The sequence below is a fragment of the Zonotrichia albicollis genome, chromosome 21 (genome assembly GCF_047830755.1).
Source record: "Zonotrichia albicollis isolate bZonAlb1 chromosome 21, bZonAlb1.hap1, whole genome shotgun sequence".
Lineage (NCBI taxonomy): Eukaryota > Metazoa > Chordata > Aves > Passeriformes > Passerellidae > Zonotrichia > Zonotrichia albicollis.
This window is the reverse complement of record NC_133839.1, coordinates 1,168,930-1,187,702: the sequence shown is the minus strand read 5'-3', so window position 1 is coordinate 1,187,702 and position 18,773 is coordinate 1,168,930. Positions and strand designations below refer to the sequence as shown.

Here is an 18,773-nt window from a genome sequence, read left to right as displayed (position 1 = left end):
GTAAGACCAGTGTGAGTCTGGAGTGACCACCCCAGCAGCTTCTCCCTCACAAGGCTTTGTACTGACATCCTCATCCTCCGCCAGTGCCCAGCAAGGCAGAGCCCATCCTCCCAGCTCTCCAGGGGGGCTGACCAAGTCCTAACCACACACCTGTCAGCCTACTTGCAAAAAGCTGGCAGGGAAGGGAACTTCTCCGAGGCTCAGACATCTGGGTTCAGCTGAAACAGGCCCAAGGCTTCGTGAAAAGGGAGAGGCAGAATGGACAGACGCACTCAGAGAGAGCAGCTGGCTAAAAACACCTTTACTGGCAAGAAGCAAAGCACAGGTGATCTTTCCATTCCATGGTATCAAAGCTCCATCCAAACTCCACCAGTTCGTGGTAAGTGAAGTCAGGAGCTGGTCCCTGCCAGCAGGGAAGAGTTGCAGGGGATAAACCCACCATGCTGGTGTCCCCTCTGCTCCATCTGTTCCCCCCAAAGGGGAAAGCTGAGGGCTGGCTGCCAGGTACTGCTGCCTCTGTTGTCTCCGTGGGTTGAGGAGCTCAGCAGGTCCAGAACAACAGGGACACCTCCTCGCTCAGACACAGGGGTCCATAGGGCTTTCATCAGGACACAGGACAGCACCCATCAGGAGTCCTCGAAATTCACTCCAGATGGTGCCTTCTTGCTGGAAGGAGAGGGAAGAAACACCAGTCACAAGTCCCAAGCCCTGCTGTCCCATAACTTTGGAGCAGAGCCCACAGGGTGCCCAGCGAGCAGCATCCAGCCCCAGCACTGACCTTTTGAAACCAGGGTTAATGAGAGACTCCCCCGGTACCTTCCTTTTGCCTGGCAAAGCTGAGCCAGAAGCCTTACTCTTCCTGGGGCTGGGGTCTGCCTCGGTGAGGAACAGGCAGGACACAGATTACAGGTTACCCAGGAGCTCTGGCTGCCCTGCCGGTCCCTTCACGGTTGGGGGGAGCCTCCAGGAGCCCAGCCTGGCAGGACCAGCAGCCACAGAGGGCAAGAAAGGGCCAGACTTGGCCTCCTCTCCCAAAAGGAGCCATGGATCCACACAGCCTCCAGTCTGGAAGCAAAGGAAAGCCTGCCCTCCTTCTGAGGCTGGCAATGCCCAGCCTTTGACCTGAGCATCCCAGACACCCTGAGAGCCACCACACTAAGCCCTGGCCCTGCTCTGCCTGGAAGAGCACCAGGACAACAGGTGGCTGCCAGCAGCCAGAGCTGAGGGCACTCAGAGTGTCCTGGAGAGCACGTGGATACAGGACCAGCAGCCTCCAGGAGGGAGAAGACAAAAGACTGCAGGAGCAGGGCAGGTGCCCCTGGCAGTGCCTACCTGGCAGGAAGAGCTGCTGGCTCCGGGCAGCGTTCTTCTCGGGGCTGCAGGAAGATGCTAACGTCTCCACTGCTACTGAGACAGGAGCCAGAGGCGAAGCTTGTGACAACGTCCCCTAATTCCACATGCAGCAATTCAAGCCTCCCTCCACAGCCAAACTGAGCCCCATTCTCCTCTCAGCACTTCCATCCAGACTGCTGCTGCTCCAAAATCTTTCCAGATCCCTCAGACAAAAATATCTATAAGGCAACCCTGACATTCAGGATGCTAGTGTGGTGCTGGCCATGAGAACAAGGGCTGTGTTTCCACACAGAGACAGAGCACTGTGTCCTCCCGGCCTAGCCCCAACAGGGAAGTGACGGGCAGCAGCTCTACCAGATCTACTGGGACTGGTGAGAAGAAACCACCTGGGCTGAAGCTCTCTCCTGCTGCGGCTGAACTGGGGCACCTCGGGCACTTTAGGTGGGGGTGACGATCCCATGAAGGTGGCAGGAGCTGCTAGCTCTCCCCTCTTCTAAACCCACCACGCACCTTCCAGGCGCCTCTCCAGGCTCTCGATGCAGCCGGCCATGCCGAAGAGCAGCGCCTGCAGCTGGCTGCGCGCCTCGGCGGCGGGCAGCTGGGCAAGGGCCAGGGCCGGGCACTGCGGCTCCTCCGGCAGCCGCAGCGTGGCCGAACCCGGGCCCAGGCTCAGCGCGGCGGTTCCGCGATCCAGGGCGGCCCTGCGGGGAGCGAGGGTAAGGGGAGCAGGAGAGAGAGGGGCTCCGGGCGAGGTGGGCCTAGGGTGGGGGGAGCCCGGGGGAGAGGGTGCCCGCAGCGAGGGAGGTCCCAGGGCGGCGGCACCCACCTGAGCATCGCGCCGTGCTCCTCCGGCGGGCACCGCTGCAGAGGGAGAGGAGGAGGAGAGCGCGTCCAACACGGCCTAGCCTGGGTGCAGATCCCTCCCTGCCCCTCCGGCACCGCGGTCTCAGCCCCGGGTTCTCCCGCCTCCCCCTGTTCCCCCCGGTACATACAAAGCCGAGCGCCGGGCAGCCACCGAGCTCCCCGGCCCAGACCTCCATCGCGTCGGTCACACTGCAGGAGGAAGCAGCTCAGGCCAGGGCTGCTCGATCCCCGCCCGCCCCCCACCTGCTCCTTCTCCCGCCCCGCTCTCACTAGACGGCACCGTCGGGTCCGCAGTAGCAGAGGAACCGGCCTGTCCCGGTTCGGAGCACATGAAAGGGCCCCGCCGGTTCCGCCATGGCCGCGGCGGAAGGGGCGGGTGGCAGGGGCGGGTCCTGCCCCAGGCCGGGCCCAGCAACCTCGCCATGGTGAACCTGGGCGTGCGGCGGGTGGAGGACGATGTGGCCGCCAGGCACCCGGTGCGCCCCGCGGGGAACGGGCTGGGGGGCCTGGGGGTGCGGGGGGGGGGGTATGTCGGGACTGAGGGGGCCAGGTGGGCCTGCGGCCTTCGCGCTGATGCCTCCCCGCAGGCGCTGCAGCAGTACGCGGCTTGCCAGTCTCACGCCTTCATGAAGGGCATCGGCACCTTCTTGGCAGGTACGGGCCGGTCCAGCCACCCCGGCATCCCCCGGGCTGTCCTTGGCCGCTCTGCGGGGGCAGTGGGGATCCCGTCCCGGCCGTGTCCGGTAACCCCGGCCTCGGTCTCGGCAGGCAGCGGGGCCGCCTTCGCGGTGCAGAAGATGGCGCGGCAGAAGCTGCCGTACAGCCTGCAGTGGAGCCTGCTGTTGGCTGCGGGTAAGCACCCAGCCCGAGCGGTACAGAGTGGTGTTTGCCACTGTTATGGGGGCTCGTCTCTGGCTCCAGCCACCTCCCAGTGCCCCGGTCCCCAGGGCTCAGGAGGGTTCGGGGCAGCAGGTGCTGCTGGCACTCCCAGGAGCACCTCGGCTGCCCCAGCTGCAGGGTCCCTCGGAAGCTACGTGGTAACCAGAGCTGAGACGCAGAAATGCTCCAACTTCTGGATTTATCTGGAGACAGGCAAGTCCCCACAAGAGTTTGCCGTGACTGGTGGATTGTCTCAACCCGCAGGTACAGTCATATCTTCCTACTGCTTTGCCTGAGCTTGTTGTGCCTGGTTCTTCCCTGCTGCAATAATTACTTTGCTGTCTTGTAATTTAGCTGGTGACCGTGTCATTGCCAAAATCTCATTATATAAGTCCCACACTGGCACCCTGCAGCCAGGGGGTGGGAGCAGGAGCACCCATGGCAGGTGGAGCTCCTTACCTAGTTTCATGTCTCCCCTGTCCCTCTGTGCACCTGGCACAGTGGGTTCCTGAGCAGGGCTGGTGATGTGGGCTGGGTGCACTTGCTGCTGCCTTCTGCCCTGCCTGCTTTGGGTATTCACAAAAGCCAGCACAAATGGCTCATTTGCTGGAAGAGGAAGGAGAAGGTAAGGGATGGAGAGAGCAACTGAGGTGTGGAGGGATTTGCTGCCCAGTAGGGTGGGCAGAATTGGAAGGGCATCAAGACAGCAACTGCTGGACAATTCTCATTGGTGCTTGCTGATTTCTCCCATACATACCTTGAGCTTCCAAAGCTAGGCCAACTTGAAGAGGCTTTACGTGCTTCACCAAGGCTCTGTGGTTCTTTCCCCACGTTTGGCAAACCCACCAGGGTAGTTGGAGGTCCAGGGAACTTGTACTTTCTTGTTGCAGAAAACCTCCCTAGTGCAGAAGAAAGGGACGGCGCTGCAACACTGGTGAGGAGGAACAGGTACGGTGACGTGGTGGAGTAGCCAGCAGAGCATAGCCTGCCGTGCCCATGTCCCACTTCACCCCTTCCTGTCTGCCCAGCCTGACACTGCCCATGCTGCCTGTGAGGGTGGTGGGCTTGGTGACACTTCTGGAAAGCTCTGAGGACTTGATCCTGCCAGAGACAGCATGGTGGAGGCACCTCAGGGATTGCTGCCTGCCCCATGGCCTCTGCACATTGCACTTGGGGTACAATAAAAGTTGAGAGCTGAATGCACTTGTTGTGGATGAGGTGAAGGGCAGAGCAGGTGGTGAATGTCAACCTGAGGCAACCTCTGCAGTGAATGTTGGAGCAGAGAGCTCTGGTCCCTCTGTGGTGATGGCAGCCACAGTCAGTACTTGGATTGCTCTGAGACTGCAGGTGCAGACCGGTCTGGTCTAAGTTGTGAGGGTAGAGCTGTTGCTGTGTCACCTGTTTCCTGAGCCCAGCCAGTCCCCATGTCCCTTCCACCATAGCAGCAAGGCTTTTCATACCTACCTGAACAGGCCAGAGCTGAGTCCCACAGCCGGGTGGCCTCTGGGGTGTCCCCTTCCCCTGCAACAGAGCTGACCATGTGCCCAAAGCCCCTCTCGGCAGTGCTCGCCTGTCACCGGCTAGTCCCAGATTGCCCATCCGAATCCATAACTACAAGGTAATGGTACTGTCTCAAACCCCGTGCACACAGTGGGGCATGTGGGGTTTTTCCATGTCAGACTCCGAGTCTTGACTAGGTCAATTGTCTGCTCTTGGTGGACGTCCAGCTCTGATTCAGCTGCAGCTGAATTTCTTAGAAGAGGAAACTCAGCCTGAATTCTGGGAGCTGCCCAGGTTCTTAGAGCAGTGTTTCAGCTTCAGGAACCAGAAGTGCCTTCTCCATATGACATACATAGACAGGCCCTGAACATCACCACAGGAGGGAGTCCCTGTGCTGAGGAGATGAGCTTGGGGGGGAAGCTAGGCTTGGAGGTTCACAGCATCCTCTGAACTGGAATCAGGTTTGCCCTGTGCAGAGAGATGGGGAGCAGCCAGTGGAAGAGCTGAAAGCAAAGTGCTGCAGGGAACAGGTGTGTTAAGTCAGGCATGGTATTCCAGGAGTTCAGCTGGAGCAGGGAAGGGTGTTGGGAAGCGAGCAAACCCACGGAGCAGAGTTGGCACTGCCAACAGGAGCAAAGAGGGCAATGAGAAACTGCAGCTCCCCGCAGCTATTCCTCTCTAGTGTTTGTGGAAAGGGCAGGGCAGGGGAAGGCTTCCAAAAGGATTGGAGAGCTTGGACCAGTCCCATGCAGCTGCTGAGCACTGCAATGTGTGTCCTGGTGTCTGAGCTGCCAGTGACTGCAGCAGCAAATGTGAGCTGCTTTGCTGGTGCCCTTGAGCACCAGAGCTGGGCCCTGGCAGTGGAGGCTGCTGGCAGGTTGTTTTGCTGGGGGCTGTGGCAGTGAGGGACAGCTTGAGCTGCCTGCTTTGGCCTTGGGGTGACTGTACCTCCAGCATTGGGGAAGCATGAGCTTGGTGACTGGCTGGCTGGAGCTCCTCCACCTCCAGGTGGGTCTGGGTCTGGTGTCAGGTTTCCAGCCCACCTTGGTCTATTTGAGGTCATCTCCAGGCTGGTAGAGCCCACAGAGCTGTGACGGTGTCTCAGCACTGGACAGGCTGCAAGGGCTGAGACCTTTGGGCAGAGCCTGGCCTGTGGATGTGGCTGAGGGCTTCTGCCCCCATGGGACAGCCAGGCTGAATGCCTGTTGCTGATCACAAGCCACTAAGCCATTGTAGTGGTTACAAAGGTTTATTTCAGATTATTTTAAAAAATCAAGCAAAACCAAACCTTCTTCATGTTTGTACATCCCTGTTCTTACTCAATTGGAAAAGAAGGTGCATCCTCCTAGCTGCCTGGTGTAGGGTGATGCCAGGCTCAAATCTCAGTGCAGAGGAAAGCCCCACAGTGTGGGAGCCTGTTGGCTCTGTGCCAGCATGGCCATGTACCACAGAGCAGCAGGAACTGGGGTGTGCAGGAGTCTTTGAATGTGGCAAAGACAAGTCTAGCATAGGAACCATGGGGGTAGTGAAGGCATTATGTCTGGTGGTTGAAGTGGGACCTGTAAGCTGCCATCTTCCCACATGTGGTTGTTGCTAAGTCCTTACCCAAAGCTGAGGCCAATGGCCAAGGAGAAGACCTTCCCTTCAGGAAGGTCACTGGGGTTTGTACATCAGACAGAAAGACGTGAGCTTCAGGTGATGCCCAGAGCTCCCCAGGAGGCAGGGCTGATGCTCCAGGGACAGGCTAGCAAGGTTGGCGGTTGGCTATAAGGACTAGTGTAAGTAATATTCCCCATTCATACACATACACATGTAAATTAATCCTCTTGTTGCTTCGGCTCATTGGCTCAGTTCAGCTCAGCTCTGGTGGCAGAAAGATGCCCTAGCTCTGAATGTCCCATTTCCAAGCCTGCTCCAGGGTCCATCCCTGAGTAGTGCAGGGAAACATTTAAGCCCTTCTCCCACAGGGCCAGTGATCCTCTTCTTCCTTTCCCACAGCTAGAGGGCAAAGGGAAGGCAAAAGGACACAGCTAATCTTCTGGGATGGTGTCAGGTTTTGGAGGAGGACATTGAGCACTTGCCACATCCCAAGCATTCAGAGCATGGAGCCTCCAGCAGGTAGGATGGTGCTGGTCCTGCAGATATGGCCCACCCTGTCCCTGCCATCAGATTATGCTGGACTTGCTGTGCCGGAGCAGGCAGATAGCAGTCACCAAGGATGTCAGGGTGGTGACCACGAAGAGCAGGATGAGGATGACCCAGTAATTATACAGCATGCTCTTGTGGGAGGAGGGCTTCTCTGCTGGGATCATGTTGGTGAGGTTCAGCATGTAGCCCAGGGCCCAGCCAATGGAGGTTTCTCCTGCCTGTGGAAACAGCATGGCATAGTCACCATCCAGCCAGCCCAGCTGCATGGGCCTCAGGAGACCATAGAATCATGGAATCACTGAAGTTGGAAAAGACAACTAAGATCATGGAGTCCAACCAGTAACAGCAGCACTGCCAAGGCCACCACTAAACCATGTCCCCCAAGTGCCACATCCACACATGTTCTAAATCCCTCCAGGGATGGTAACTACCCCATCCGTGGGCAGCCTGTTCCAATGCCTGACCACACTTTACATGAAGCAATTTTTCCTGAAATATAACTGAAACTTCCCCTGGCACAATTTGGGGCCATTTCCTTGTCCTGTGACATGTTAACCTGTGAGAAGATACCAACCCTCTCCTGGCTACAATCTCCTGTCAGGGTGTTATAGAGAGTGAGAAGGTCCCTCTTGAGCTTCCTTTTCTCCAGGCTGAGTTCCCCCAGCTCTTTCAGCTGTTCCTCATAAGACTTGTATTCCAGACCCTTCTGGGACAGCTTCAGTGTCAGCCCAAGGGAGAAGAGTGTGGGGGAAGCTGCAGCCCCCTTGAGCCTCTGCTTGCCCACAGGTCCAGCCAGCCCAGGGACAGAGCAGTGACCATCTTGTGCAGAACTGGGCTCATCCCCTGGGAGTAAAACCTTGTATGCTCAGGCCAGTCCTGATCTCCTTGCACATCCCATAGCATGGCAGACAAAAGTACCTCCTGCCCTGAGGTAACTTCCCAAAAAGCCTCAGCAAACCATTGTTTGGGATGGCTGGTGTCTTGAGAGCCAAGGAAGGGCTGAAGGATGTGATCCCATGACCACCCCAATAGCCAGTTCAGCTCATTTGTTTCCATCCCCTAGGAGATCCCTCCAAAACCTGAGAGTTCCATCCTGCCCCTGTTCACTGAGATATTCCTTTATTCTGCTTTGCTCTTTTTCCATGAGGGATCATCTCTTCTGCAGGGTTCTTTGGCCTAACTCCAAAGAGATGCCATGGGATGGGGATGGATTTTGGTGCTACCCACCTTCTTCTGGAAGGCAATGTTGGGGAAGGAGTGGTTGTTGAAGCTGTAGCCTTTGGTGGTGAGCAAATATACAAATGTGCTGATGGCACAGTAATCTGGCAGCCTCTTCTCCAGCTTTGGGGCTTTCAGGAGCAGCTGGGTGGGACGCACAGAGGGAAAGAGAAGAGAGGTCAAGCCAGCAATGGCCAGGATTGTGTCTGTGGCCTGAAGCTCAGGGTGGTTACATCTGTGAGGCCAAGGCTACCCCTACCCACCTGAGCCCAGTCCCATGTAGGAGCCATCAATTGCCTTCCCCCTACTCCACTGGTGCCAGGAAACCCCATGATCTCCAAGGGCTTCTCTCAAAGCCTGGGTGATACCCCACATGAAGCAGCCCCCTTCTTCCCATGATGCCCAGGGAGCCCACCTCACTCCAGCTGGTGGCGCAGATGGTCTCTGCAGCATCCTTCAGGTCGCTGGGCAGGTGCACGGGTCTTCCCATCACAGTCTGTATGAAATCCACAGTGTAGAAGAAGGCAGAGAAGGCCTGATGGAGGGAAAGAAGCAGCTGTGAGACAGGCTTGGAGTAAACTCTGATCATGAGCAGACACTCTGGCCAATGTGGTGGGCACCAACAACTGCTGTTGCAGAGCTGGAGGTCTGATTTTGCTGCCACATGATGCTGGGGAGCTGCCCGGCCCCCAGCTGAGTCACCACCCTCCTCTTAGGGGACTTACAATGAAGTTTCCTGAAACCTTCGGCTGGAAAACACCATCAAAGGAGCAGTGGGAGAAGGAGCAGTTGGTGAAATCAAAGAGCTTGCTGACATGCAGAGTGCAGAGGTTCCCATTCCCAGTGCCGACCAAGGTAACGGTGGTGTTGAGGGCAAGGCTTGGTCTCTCCTTCTCCGTGCAGGGGCTGTCATAGATGCTGCTCAGCAACAGGCTCTTGTTGTAGCCCATAGGCCAGCAGGAATGGGAGACAGTTTCTTGATAGCGCTCAGCCTGCCAGAGGAGGGACACAGGGGGTGCATGAGCTGTGCATAGCACAGCTTCCCCAGAGCTTGAGCAGCCAGACACAGAGCAGTTGACAAAAGTGTCTCAAAATGGCTTGCAGTGTCTTGGCTCTAGCCAAGAGCTGCATCATCTAGTGGAGATAGTGGGAGAAAGCCCTGGGAACACAGGAAAGGGTTGGGGGCAAAACCCAAGTTGGCTGGTAAAGGTGTGCAGCTGGTCCAGGGCTGAGGGACAGTGTAAACACCGAGGTGAGGGGGCAGCTGTGGGGTCATGTCAGCCAGCATCCACATGAAGCACACACTGTACCTGGAGGAACTTGGAGAGCAGCCTCTTGAGGACCTGGTCCCTCCCATAGCAGAGGAAGCTGTGTGTGTACACTTTGTATGCCTGGCCATACAGTTTCAGCATCACCTCATTTCTGGGGTTTTCAATCGTGTCCCTGGTTTCAAAGGTGATCTGTGTGGAAGCACCTCCAAAGTCCATGGCCCCCAGGGTCTTCTTCTGAGGCTGGATCCATTCTCCGAGCCATCCACGCTGAGCCAAGGAGGACAAGAGCAGGCATAAGCGTATGAGGAGCTGCCCAGCCACCACAGCCATCCCACTGGATGTCACTATCCTCAGCTCACCTTGATGAAGTTCTCCAGGAGATAGTTGGCAGTGACCCAGCCAAAGACCCCTTCCTCTTCCCCTGACAGGATCTTTGCTCCCCGGAAATCAAAGGGGTGTGTCTTCAGTGTGGCTGCTACAGCTCTGAGGACAGCGTCCGACGCCTGTGGGTCTGCAATGCTGTGGGCCAAGCGAGAGGGCGGAGTGACAGACCTGTGCCACAGTGCTGCAGAGCCCTCCCTGTCCCAACGGCCCTTGAAGGCCAGCACTGCCACAGCAGGGCCCAGAAGGAGAGGTGAGCCGTTGCCTGGGTACTCATAGGCATGTCCCAAAAAACCACTAGCTAATTCCCCTTGTCTCTGCTGGAGGAGGCAGGTAGCAGGAATGAAGTGTGCTCCTCACTGCTGGGACAATGGAATCCATCCTGCCTGGGCTGAGTGAGGAGAGCACGACTGCTCCCCCGTGTGCTTTTTGAGGGGTGTTTATTCTCACTGTGTCCCATCAGGCTGGCAGTGGGTGCAAGGGATTTTCCTCCTAGCATCCAAAAATCTGGGTGGGTTATCCTGGTACTGGCCCCTCCACCAGCCCCCACTAGCACTGTGCTGGCTGTGCCCTGTAGAGTGTATCGTGCTCTGAAAGGCAGGACCACTTCTGCAAGGGACACAGCACTGGGCAGGTGGGTGGCCAAGAGCTTTGCCCAGCAAAAGGGCAACACTTCAGCCATCCTTCACCACCTCCACCCCTGCAGTGTGTAGCAAGCTGGCATGTTAGAGTGGCACAACAGGGCCCCCCTGAGCACTCACTTGAGCAGACGCATGCCAGCTGTGGCACCCAGGTAAAGTGGGGTGCCTGCATGCTTCTCCTTGGGCACATCTCTCAGGGCCTGGCTCAGGCAGTGCTCCAAGCTTGTCCCAGCCGCCAGAGGGTTTGAGCTGTAGCTGGAAATGCCAGGACCTGTGAAGAGGAAAAAGCATTGCTCCCTGCTGGTGAGGGGATGGGATGGTGCTCAGTGGGAAAATGCCTGGTGAGCAGCTTTGCCCCTTCCAGGCTGTCCAAAAGGCAGTTTTCTGTAGGCGTGGAGCCATCCAGGGTCCAGCCACATCTCTCTGCCCACGCTGCGTCCTCTACTGGCTGACAGTCTGGGAAAGATCGATAAATGGAGAGTGAAAGACCAACCCTGGCTCCTCAATGGGCTAGGCAGGGAGCTGGATTGCTCCCTGGTGGTTCAGTACCTGGAAAAGACAAACCAAAGCATGCACAGCTGCAAGCCTTGGGGGGGTTGGGAGACATTTTAGGAATAGAGCGGAATACTTTAGAACATGTCACTACACTGCTGAATACAGAGGGAGGCAGCTGGGCATGGCAGGGGCACTCACACCATGCTGCCCTGCCACAGGGATGCAACAGACACTGCCACCAGCCGCGGACCTGGCAAGCCCTTACCCTCCACATCACACATGCTGTGCTCGCTGACCACCCCGGTGTCATTCTCCTTGTCTGCAGGCCACTTGTAGATGAACATGGCGGTGTGGGAGGACCCAGCGTCCAGCACGATGCCGTACTGCAGGGGGAAGGCAGTGGGTCAGGCCTGGAGGCTGAAGGTCCCCTGGGTGCTCCAGCCCTTACCAAGGGAAGGCACTGGGGCTCAGTGCACAACCCGTCCACACTCCGACCCTCAGCCCACACTCCTACCCTGTCAGTGCCCAGCAGCTCTGCAGTATCATCTGGCAGAGGCAGGCTTTGCCCAGCCCAGCCTGGCATTGCTGGGCCCACACCTGCCCAAAGAGGGCATTCCCTGGTGCGTGACTGGGAGTGGGATACCGGCTGTTCTGGAATGCTATTTGGAACAGCACAGGGACTCTAGCTTTTTGGGTAAGGGGACCCCGTTGAGTGCAGCTCGGGGGCTCTTCCCCCACTGCAGGTTACCATCACTCCTGGCTGCCTGCTGAGCCATGCTAGCCAGTCCCTGGGACTGGTGGTGGGGAGAGACACCTGAAATGGCTCCTTGGGATGCTCTTGGCCAAAGAAGGGCAGCCAGGCCCCTCATCCCTCCTGCCCTTGTATGGCTTGGCTATTCTCTGGCTATAAATAACCCTGCTCCTCCTGCCAAACAAGGTTACCCAGCTCCCAGGGAGGGGACACCATACATGCTGCCTGCAGCACCCCTGGGTGTAGCCCTCTGCCTGACCCCTGCTGCCCATGGTCTTGAGGTTGCCCATGCTGGCCCCCACTGTGCCTCCTCAGGGCTGTGAGTATGGGGGGGAAAGCAAGGCAGGACCCAGAACCACCCCAGCTGAGCATCTCTGGGGTGAATCCATCTAAGGCTTAAACCTCCTATGAGTCTCTGTCTGCTCCTGCCCTACCCAGATTCAATACAGCCAAGGGCTGGAGTAGGCAGCTCCTCTCCCTGCCCGGAAGCCACCCCAGCCCTGCCTGCCATGAGTGCCCCATGCTACCCCTGTCCCTATCACCTGGTTTTCACCAGCACAGGCAACAGAAGTGTCAAGGACACCCGAGGTCCCCACTTATGGGTAGCCTCAATTACACCATGAACCCATGGCCCTGCACCAGTGGTACCTCCTGCTCCCTCAGAGGACCATCTCACATAGGTGACCCACTCAGACTCACCCAGTGATTTGCTCATGCCCTGGGCCAAAAACTACAAGCCAGCAGAGAATCCCCCTCTGTGGCCAGGCTGGAGCAGTGGAGTAGCTTCAGCTCCTGACAAACACTGCAGAGAGGAGGAAAAAGGCTGACAACTCTGTCCAACACCTCTCCCCAGCCTCCTGGGCTGGGTGCTGGGGTGAGTGTTCCGGGCAGGCTTACAGGGCTCTCAACACCGTCTTTGCCCAGCACGTGGCATCCCAGTCTGTTCTTGACAGAGTAACCTCTGCCTTGCCTTGCCTCCCTGGGATCCCGTCACCCCTGTGCCCCCCAGATGAGCAGTCACTGACCAAGCACAGGAGAGTCTGAGGAGGGTCCAGCCCTAGGGGACCCCCTCTGTCCACCTCAGTGGCACATGTGTCCACGCCCTCTGTAGTCACCATGCAGATGTCTCTGATTTGCTCGCAAGGCACTGCATTACCCCAGATATCACCTGGAGTGACACTAGCAGGAGCAGGTTGACAAGGCTGTCCGCATCAGGAAAGCATCCGTAGGTCATCCGCAAACTTGGGGCTGAGCACAGCCAAGACCCTAGGAGTACTCTCCAGTGTGGAGATGCCATGGAGGGGCTGAAGTCCACAGAGAGGGACAAGGTTAGAGACAGGGATATCTACAGGATGGCAAGGGCTGAGAGATGCTGTAGTATGAAACATAAGGATGACCTGCAGTGCCAGGGATACCTGGTGCCACCCACCAGGAGTGGGGTCAGCCTGGGAGGGGTATGCTGGGGATGCCAGACTCACCCCATGGCAGGAAGGGACATGGCCACATGGCTGGCTCTAGGGTGAGCAGGAGACCCACCACCCATGACAGGAGGAAGGCTGTTTCCCAGGGTTTCTTCCTGCATTCAGCAGGGCTGACTTGGCTGTGCCCCACTTCCCACCCCATGGAGAGCTGGTACCAGGATGTATTCATGGGGGTACATACCTGGGGTGGAGTTGCACATGTAAAGAGATGCACAAATGTATGTGCACATGTGCATGCATATATGTGTGCATGTGGTCTACATGTTGCAGGAGTGTGCATGTTTGTGTGTGGGTGCATGGGCATACAAAGGTGTGTGCAACTTTAGGTGTGGATGCTTACACGTGGGTGTGCACGGGTGAGGTGTGCATGCACATAGGTGTGCCAGTGTGTGTGCACATGGGTGCACGTGTCTGTGCACACAGGCATTTAGGAGGGGTGTGTGCAGAGGTGTGCGTGGGCACACATACCACATTGCGTGCCCAGGGAAATGCAGGCAATGAGAGGCAGCACGGAGCCTACACCCAGAGTAAGCCCCACGCAGACATGACATGTTGGGGTGACAGCTGGGGCAGGATGCAGAACTGGCTGCATATGTGGGCACATCCTAGTGCCCTTTGCTGCCAACACCTGTGAGTCGGGGTTTGGGGTATCTCCTCTTGGACCCCCAGCGCATTACCACCAGGTGTGGAGTGGTGGGTGAGGCGCATCCCGTGGGTCCCCCAGGCTTGGCAGTGGCAGCAGCAGCGCTTGGCCTGGCTGAGGTGAGGTCCTGCAACACGATGGTGCTGCCTCTGCAGAAAGTGCCCGGTGAACTGCTACCACAGGTCACCCCACAGCCACCCCAGCAGGAGAGGAGTCACCGCAGCCTCGTGCCAGCCCCTCCTGAGGGCCTGGGATTTGGCACCCCAGCTTGTCCCTGTGGAGAAGACATCCTTGCCTGGGAGTGGTAAGCAGTGGTGAGAATCATGCGCATGGTCCACGAAGGCACCGAGGCAGACATGGGCAGCCTAGTATGTTCCCAGTGATGAAGAAATGTCATCTCCTCCAGTCTCAAGGGTACCTCATGCCTCCAGCATTCACACAGAAATCCTGAATGGGATAACCTACAGTGGTATGCAATGGTGCCAGCCCCTAGCCCCAGATCCTGTCCCTGTCTTAGCTTCTGTCCCTGCCTAGAGCCTGGGCATGGGCATCGGATCCACTGCATTCCCCAGAGCAGAGAGTGCTGCTGTGTGGGTCTGAGTCACGGCTGAGCCATGGACATGGGCAGGTAGGCTCCAGGGGCCCTACAGGTGGGAAGCCCCAGGAGGGAGGATAAAAGCCCACCCCAAAAGTGATTTGCAGTGTAAGTGCGGCCCTCAGCTCTGCCAACTGAGCTGCCATGTGCCTGCTAACAAGTACACTGCAAATGAGGGCTGGGGAGACACAGGGGTGCCCTGGCGCACTCCCACACCAGCACCTGGCTCCCATCACCCCTCTCATCTGCCTTGCCATGTTTTCCTACTGGCACCCAGGGCTTTGGCAGGGCTCATGCATGAGAGACAGTCCCCACCACCAGCATCTCCTGGTAGCACACAGACCCTGGTGATGCTGCAGGCAGGGGGGACACAGAGGGGTCTCCATTGTGGCTCCACACTGGGACAGTTTTCCAATGCCAGCCCTATCTCTGCTGCCTCCTAGGTCACTCATGGTTCCAAGGGCTCTGCCCCAATGCAACATCACTCAGGCCAGCCCCATTCAGGGCTGCTCAGTCCTGAAGCCCCTGCAGAGGGGCCACAGAAGACAGTCATGTTCCCAAAGGCCATGCATGAGTAGTGCTTGGGGCTCCTGATCAGTGTATGGCTCTGCCCAGAGGAGGATGCAGATGGGGACATTGAGAATGCCCCATGTGCTGCTGCCTGGCACTGTGCTCCATGGCCATGCCCAGGACTTCAGCCCCCATCCCACAGGCCCTCCAGGCTGTCCCATGTCGCATGAGGGGCTCATCCCTGGCCTCCCACCGTTCTGCCTTTCTGAAGGGTGGTGGGGTCATGCAGCACTCAGGTTTGCAGTGAGATGTCGCAGGTTTCCTTCCTGCTGCAGTAGCCACAGCAGCCATAGGACGTAGAAATTGCCAGAGATACTTTGCCAAAAGAAGAAAGAAAAGGGCTGTCAAGAGCAGGACACAGCTCAGGACAGTCAGGCCATAACCTCCACTGCAGACCCATGAGGGGAGGATCAGTCCCTCAGCAGCAAGATAATGAATCCAGGGTGGTTTTAGGGCTATATTCCATGCAAAGGAGCTGGAAAGGGAAAATGTGGAGCTGTAGTTCGGCAATGAACAGCACTATCCAGCAGCTAACGTGGACTGACTCAGCAAGGACCATATCTTGTCCCGGCCATCAGATGTGCCCAGGGTCTCCCATAGCAGGACTGACCTCTAAAACACATGGGCATCTTTTGGGCTGAGTTAAAATAACACAAAATACTGCATTGTCACAACAGCACTGGACTTTGTGTGAAAGCAAGTCCTCAGCACCTTCCTGGTGCCAGCCTCATGGGAACAGGCACTGCTGGACACCGAAGCACACACCATGCTGGACCTCATTGCTCTTGGCATATCCAGGAGCACTGAGTCCCTGGGCCAGGCCTTGTGCAGAGCAGGGTCAGGACCCAGGTGGGTGTTCAGGAATGCTTGGTCCCAAACTGCAGCAGTGCCTGCAGACTAGAAGGTGCTAGCATTCAGAGGGAGAAAAAGCATCCAAAAGGCACAAGAAAAAGGTTTCTGGGAATTAATTTGGTTTAAAACCAAAGGTCCATCTTGGAACCAGGGAGAAGAAAGGCTTTCCAGGCTGATCCAAGTGCTACATATGGGGGTCTTGGTACCGATCTAATTCCTTCATATTCCAAAAGATAAAATCCACTTTGAAACCAGCTCAGCGCACTGCCCAAGATGGCCCAGCATGTGGTAACAGGTGGACAAAACAGGTGTCACAGAGAGGGAGTTAAAAATTAGTAGTTATACTAAGAGCAAAAAGGGTCATCTTGGCTAAGCCTGCTTGTCTTCATTACATCTGACAAACCCAGAGAGAAGGCAGCAGCACATCTGGCATGCAGGCTGGCTCAGAAAGTTTCCAAGTAAATTGCTTGGGATGAGAAGACGGGGTTTTAGATGAAATACTTTTCAGGACAAGAGCCTGGGACTATTTTAAAACAAAAGACTTGTCCTACAAAAGGAGTGCTTGGCCAAAAAGAAATTGTTCAGGAATGTCTTTCATCATCCGAATTTACGACAAAAAAGGGGGGGAAAGCAGCTTGTATTCAAAGGAAAGTGCATTTGTCACCCAGCAGCACCGGCTCAGGCAATGCAGTGGAGCCCGGGGAGATGCTGGGGTGCGCAAGGAAGCCCTGGCCCAGGCAGAGCGGCGGCAGATGCTGACTCGGCTGCTCTGACCTGGGGGGCCGCTGTCTTTCAGTGTGTCCAGCGGATTCCCCTCCCAAAGCGCACGTCCCAAGGCACAACGTATGGACGGCCGAGGGTCCCGCAGCCGGCGGGTGCCGCAGCGGAGATGCCACGCAGCGGGTCTCGCTACTGGGGCAGCTCCGTCCCTGCGCACCCGGCGGGGGCTGCTCCCTGCGACCCTCCCCGCCCATGAGGGATCCCTCAGCCCTGGCGCCTCCCGTGACGCTGGGGATCCTCGGATGCCGGCGTCTCTCCCCCAGCAGTATTCCCGCACACCGACGTGCCCACGGCGGCTGCCCCAGCCCCCGGCAGCCCAGCACCTCCCGGTGCCCGCCGCCCCTCCGCGCCCACTTCCACCGCGCCGCCCCGCTCACCTTGAAGCCGGGCGGGCCCCGTGTGTCCCCAGAACCGAGGAGGAGGAGGAGGATGCCCAGCAGGCAGCCGAGGGCCAGAAGCAGGAGCAGGGCGGCCAGGCGGCGGGCCATGGCGGAGCCGGGCAGGTGAGCGGCTCGGCAGCGGCGGCGGCGGCTCCTGCCGCTCCTCCTCCCCCGCCTCCTCCTCGCCCGCCTCTCCCGGCTGAGTCACCGCCGCCCCGGCCCACCCGGGCGGGACACCGGGCTCCGTGGCCCGGGCTGCGAGTCCTGCGGCTGCCCCGGACCCGCACTCAGATCTTCCTGCCCCCTCCGCCCCGCGAGCAGACCGATCTGCCTCCCCCAGGCACGGTTCTTATGCCCAGGATCAGCCCCAGCCCGGCCCCTCAGGCAACGCCCCGGCCCTAGAACCGGCTTTGTCCCTCGAGCATCACCGTTACCGAGAGGGCTCAGCCCAATCTTGCCCCTCATCCCTGGGCACAGCCCGTGTCCTTGGGATGGGCCCCATCTACCCCTCCGGGCAAGGTCCTTGACCCCAGGCTCAACCCCATCCTGCCCCCTCCCTAGGGCTTAGCCCTTAGATGGGTTCAGTGGGATGAGGGAACATCCTGAGATACAGAAAAGTTCCAAGAACGTCTCATCTACAATGATTAACAGCTGTGGTTGCGTTCCTGCTTTTAATCATCACAAGAACTTCGTGACAGCCCTGAGGAGCCCAGATGTATATTGAGGCTGTTTTCAATAAGGTCACAAGTGAATAATGTGATGCATTTGCATAGTGAGCAGTGAGCCAAAGGAGGTTTAGTTCCTTCCTCTGAGAAGGATATTTGCAGCTTGCATACACAGTGGGATACAACAGGGAACAAAATAATAAACAAGGAGAGAAGCTGGAGTCAGCTCCTAGAGCAGCTGAGTTGCAGGCTGCGGGTCACAGCCTCACACTGATGGTGTGAGCTGACGCTCTTCATGTCTCTCTCCTCAATACTTTCTTGAAGAAAGGAGCTTTCCTGCTGCTCACAGCTGACCCATGCACAGCACACATTGCACCTTCTGCAGAGCTCCCTGCCCATCACTGTGGTATTGGCGCACAGAGGTGCTCATGGGGCTAAGCCTTTGCCCAGGGCTTGTGGTGCAGGAGCCTCCAGCCCTGATGCACCACTCCATTGCACAGGTTCTGCAGCTGGAGGTCCCACAAAGGATGAACTCAAGTGCTGTCCCCACTTTCACCCTGGCAGTGCCCATCACTGTGGAGCAGGGCTTCTCTGCAGGACTGCTGTGAGTCTGTTTGCAGGGGTTTACCTCCTCACTTCAATTCATTAAGCACTTAACTCTAGAAAAATCTGTGTTAATCTATTCCATACATTAATATATTAATTGATGTGAAAAAAATATTTGCTTTTGCTGCTGATTATGGCACAGGAAAACACAGTCCTGTCCCTGAAGCTCAGCAAAGCATCATTTCCACTGCCTTTCTGCCTCCCCAGGCTGACTCTTCTCAAGTTTCTATGGGAAAAATACCTGCCTATTATTGACTCTTCATGCTGCCCATCTCACCTTCTGAGGCAGTGGTCTGCCATCCTGTACAGTGCAACTGCACCAGTGATTATCATAGAGAGATCTTTTCTGGATTGCACTTAATCCCTTTCTCAAACCTCCTGCTTCACCTTTAGATTGACAGGCAATGAGGTCTTCAAAGACTAAAAAGGAACAAAAAAATCTCTTTTCTGGATGGTGGGGAGCAGAAACAGGGTTGGAGGAGCCCTGTGGGAGTAGGGATGGTCCCCTTGCACCTCATCCTTCTTTCGGTTTTGGGGACTTTGGAGGAAGTTCCTATCTGTCAGGTGGTCCTTGTTGTGGTGGGACCCATCCTGGGAGATGTGTGTCCTCCATACCTTGGTCTTGTGCAGACTTGGCCATCCTATTCCTGGGCTGTCCATAGGTGGCTTTGAAAGGGGGGCTGGAATCCCTTCCCTCCCC

At 57.3% G+C, this 18,773-nt stretch overlaps 3 protein-coding genes across 6 annotated transcripts in view; 1 reads left to right on the top strand and 2 right to left on the bottom strand.

Moving 5' to 3' along the window:
* Positions 1-286: 286 nt before the first annotated feature.
* PAXX (PAXX non-homologous end joining factor) lies at positions 287-2,603 on the bottom strand. Of its 2 annotated transcripts, XM_026796360.2 has the most exons (6): positions 2,488-2,603; positions 2,346-2,406; positions 2,180-2,214; positions 1,864-2,054; positions 1,333-1,404; positions 287-872 (listed from the first exon to the last, which is right to left on the bottom strand). In XM_026796360.2, exons 1-6 carry the CDS (start codon positions 2,571-2,573, stop codon positions 577-579), a joined length of 741 nt encoding a protein of 246 aa, XP_026652161.1. In that variant the 5' UTR covers positions 2,574-2,603; the 3' UTR covers positions 287-576. The 2 variants fall into 2 exon arrangements, with proteins under 2 accessions (XP_026652161.1, XP_074412202.1); XM_074556101.1 differs by having other exon boundaries at positions 735-1,407.
* Positions 2,547-18,773, top strand: part of TMEM141 (transmembrane protein 141) — a 28,865-nt gene continuing 12,638 nt past the window's right edge. Inside the window, exons 1-5 of one of the 3 annotated variants that reach the window (XM_005491839.4) lie at positions 2,547-2,693; positions 2,805-2,871; positions 2,986-3,069; positions 3,229-3,360; positions 3,987-6,606. In XM_005491839.4, coding sequence (XP_005491896.3) covers positions 2,547-2,693; positions 2,805-2,871; positions 2,986-3,069; positions 3,229-3,360; positions 3,987-4,066 — 510 coding nt within the window. In that variant the 3' untranslated portion in view covers positions 4,067-6,606. Of the gene's footprint in view, positions 2,694-2,804; positions 2,872-2,985; positions 3,070-3,186; positions 3,361-3,986; positions 6,607-18,773 lie in introns of those variants that run through there. The other 2 variants (XM_026796369.2, XM_026796367.2) reach the window with 2 other exon arrangements.
* ENTPD2 (ectonucleoside triphosphate diphosphohydrolase 2) lies at positions 5,827-16,988 on the bottom strand. Its single transcript, XM_074556093.1, has 9 exons — positions 16,800-16,988; positions 11,016-11,133; positions 10,376-10,526; positions 9,593-9,752; positions 9,273-9,500; positions 8,688-8,954; positions 8,378-8,497; positions 7,972-8,106; positions 5,827-6,962 (listed from the first exon to the last, which is right to left on the bottom strand). The coding sequence occupies exons 1-9, from the start codon at positions 16,908-16,910 to the stop codon at positions 6,762-6,764; spliced, it is 1,491 nt and encodes a 496-aa protein (XP_074412194.1). The 5' UTR covers positions 16,911-16,988; the 3' UTR covers positions 5,827-6,761.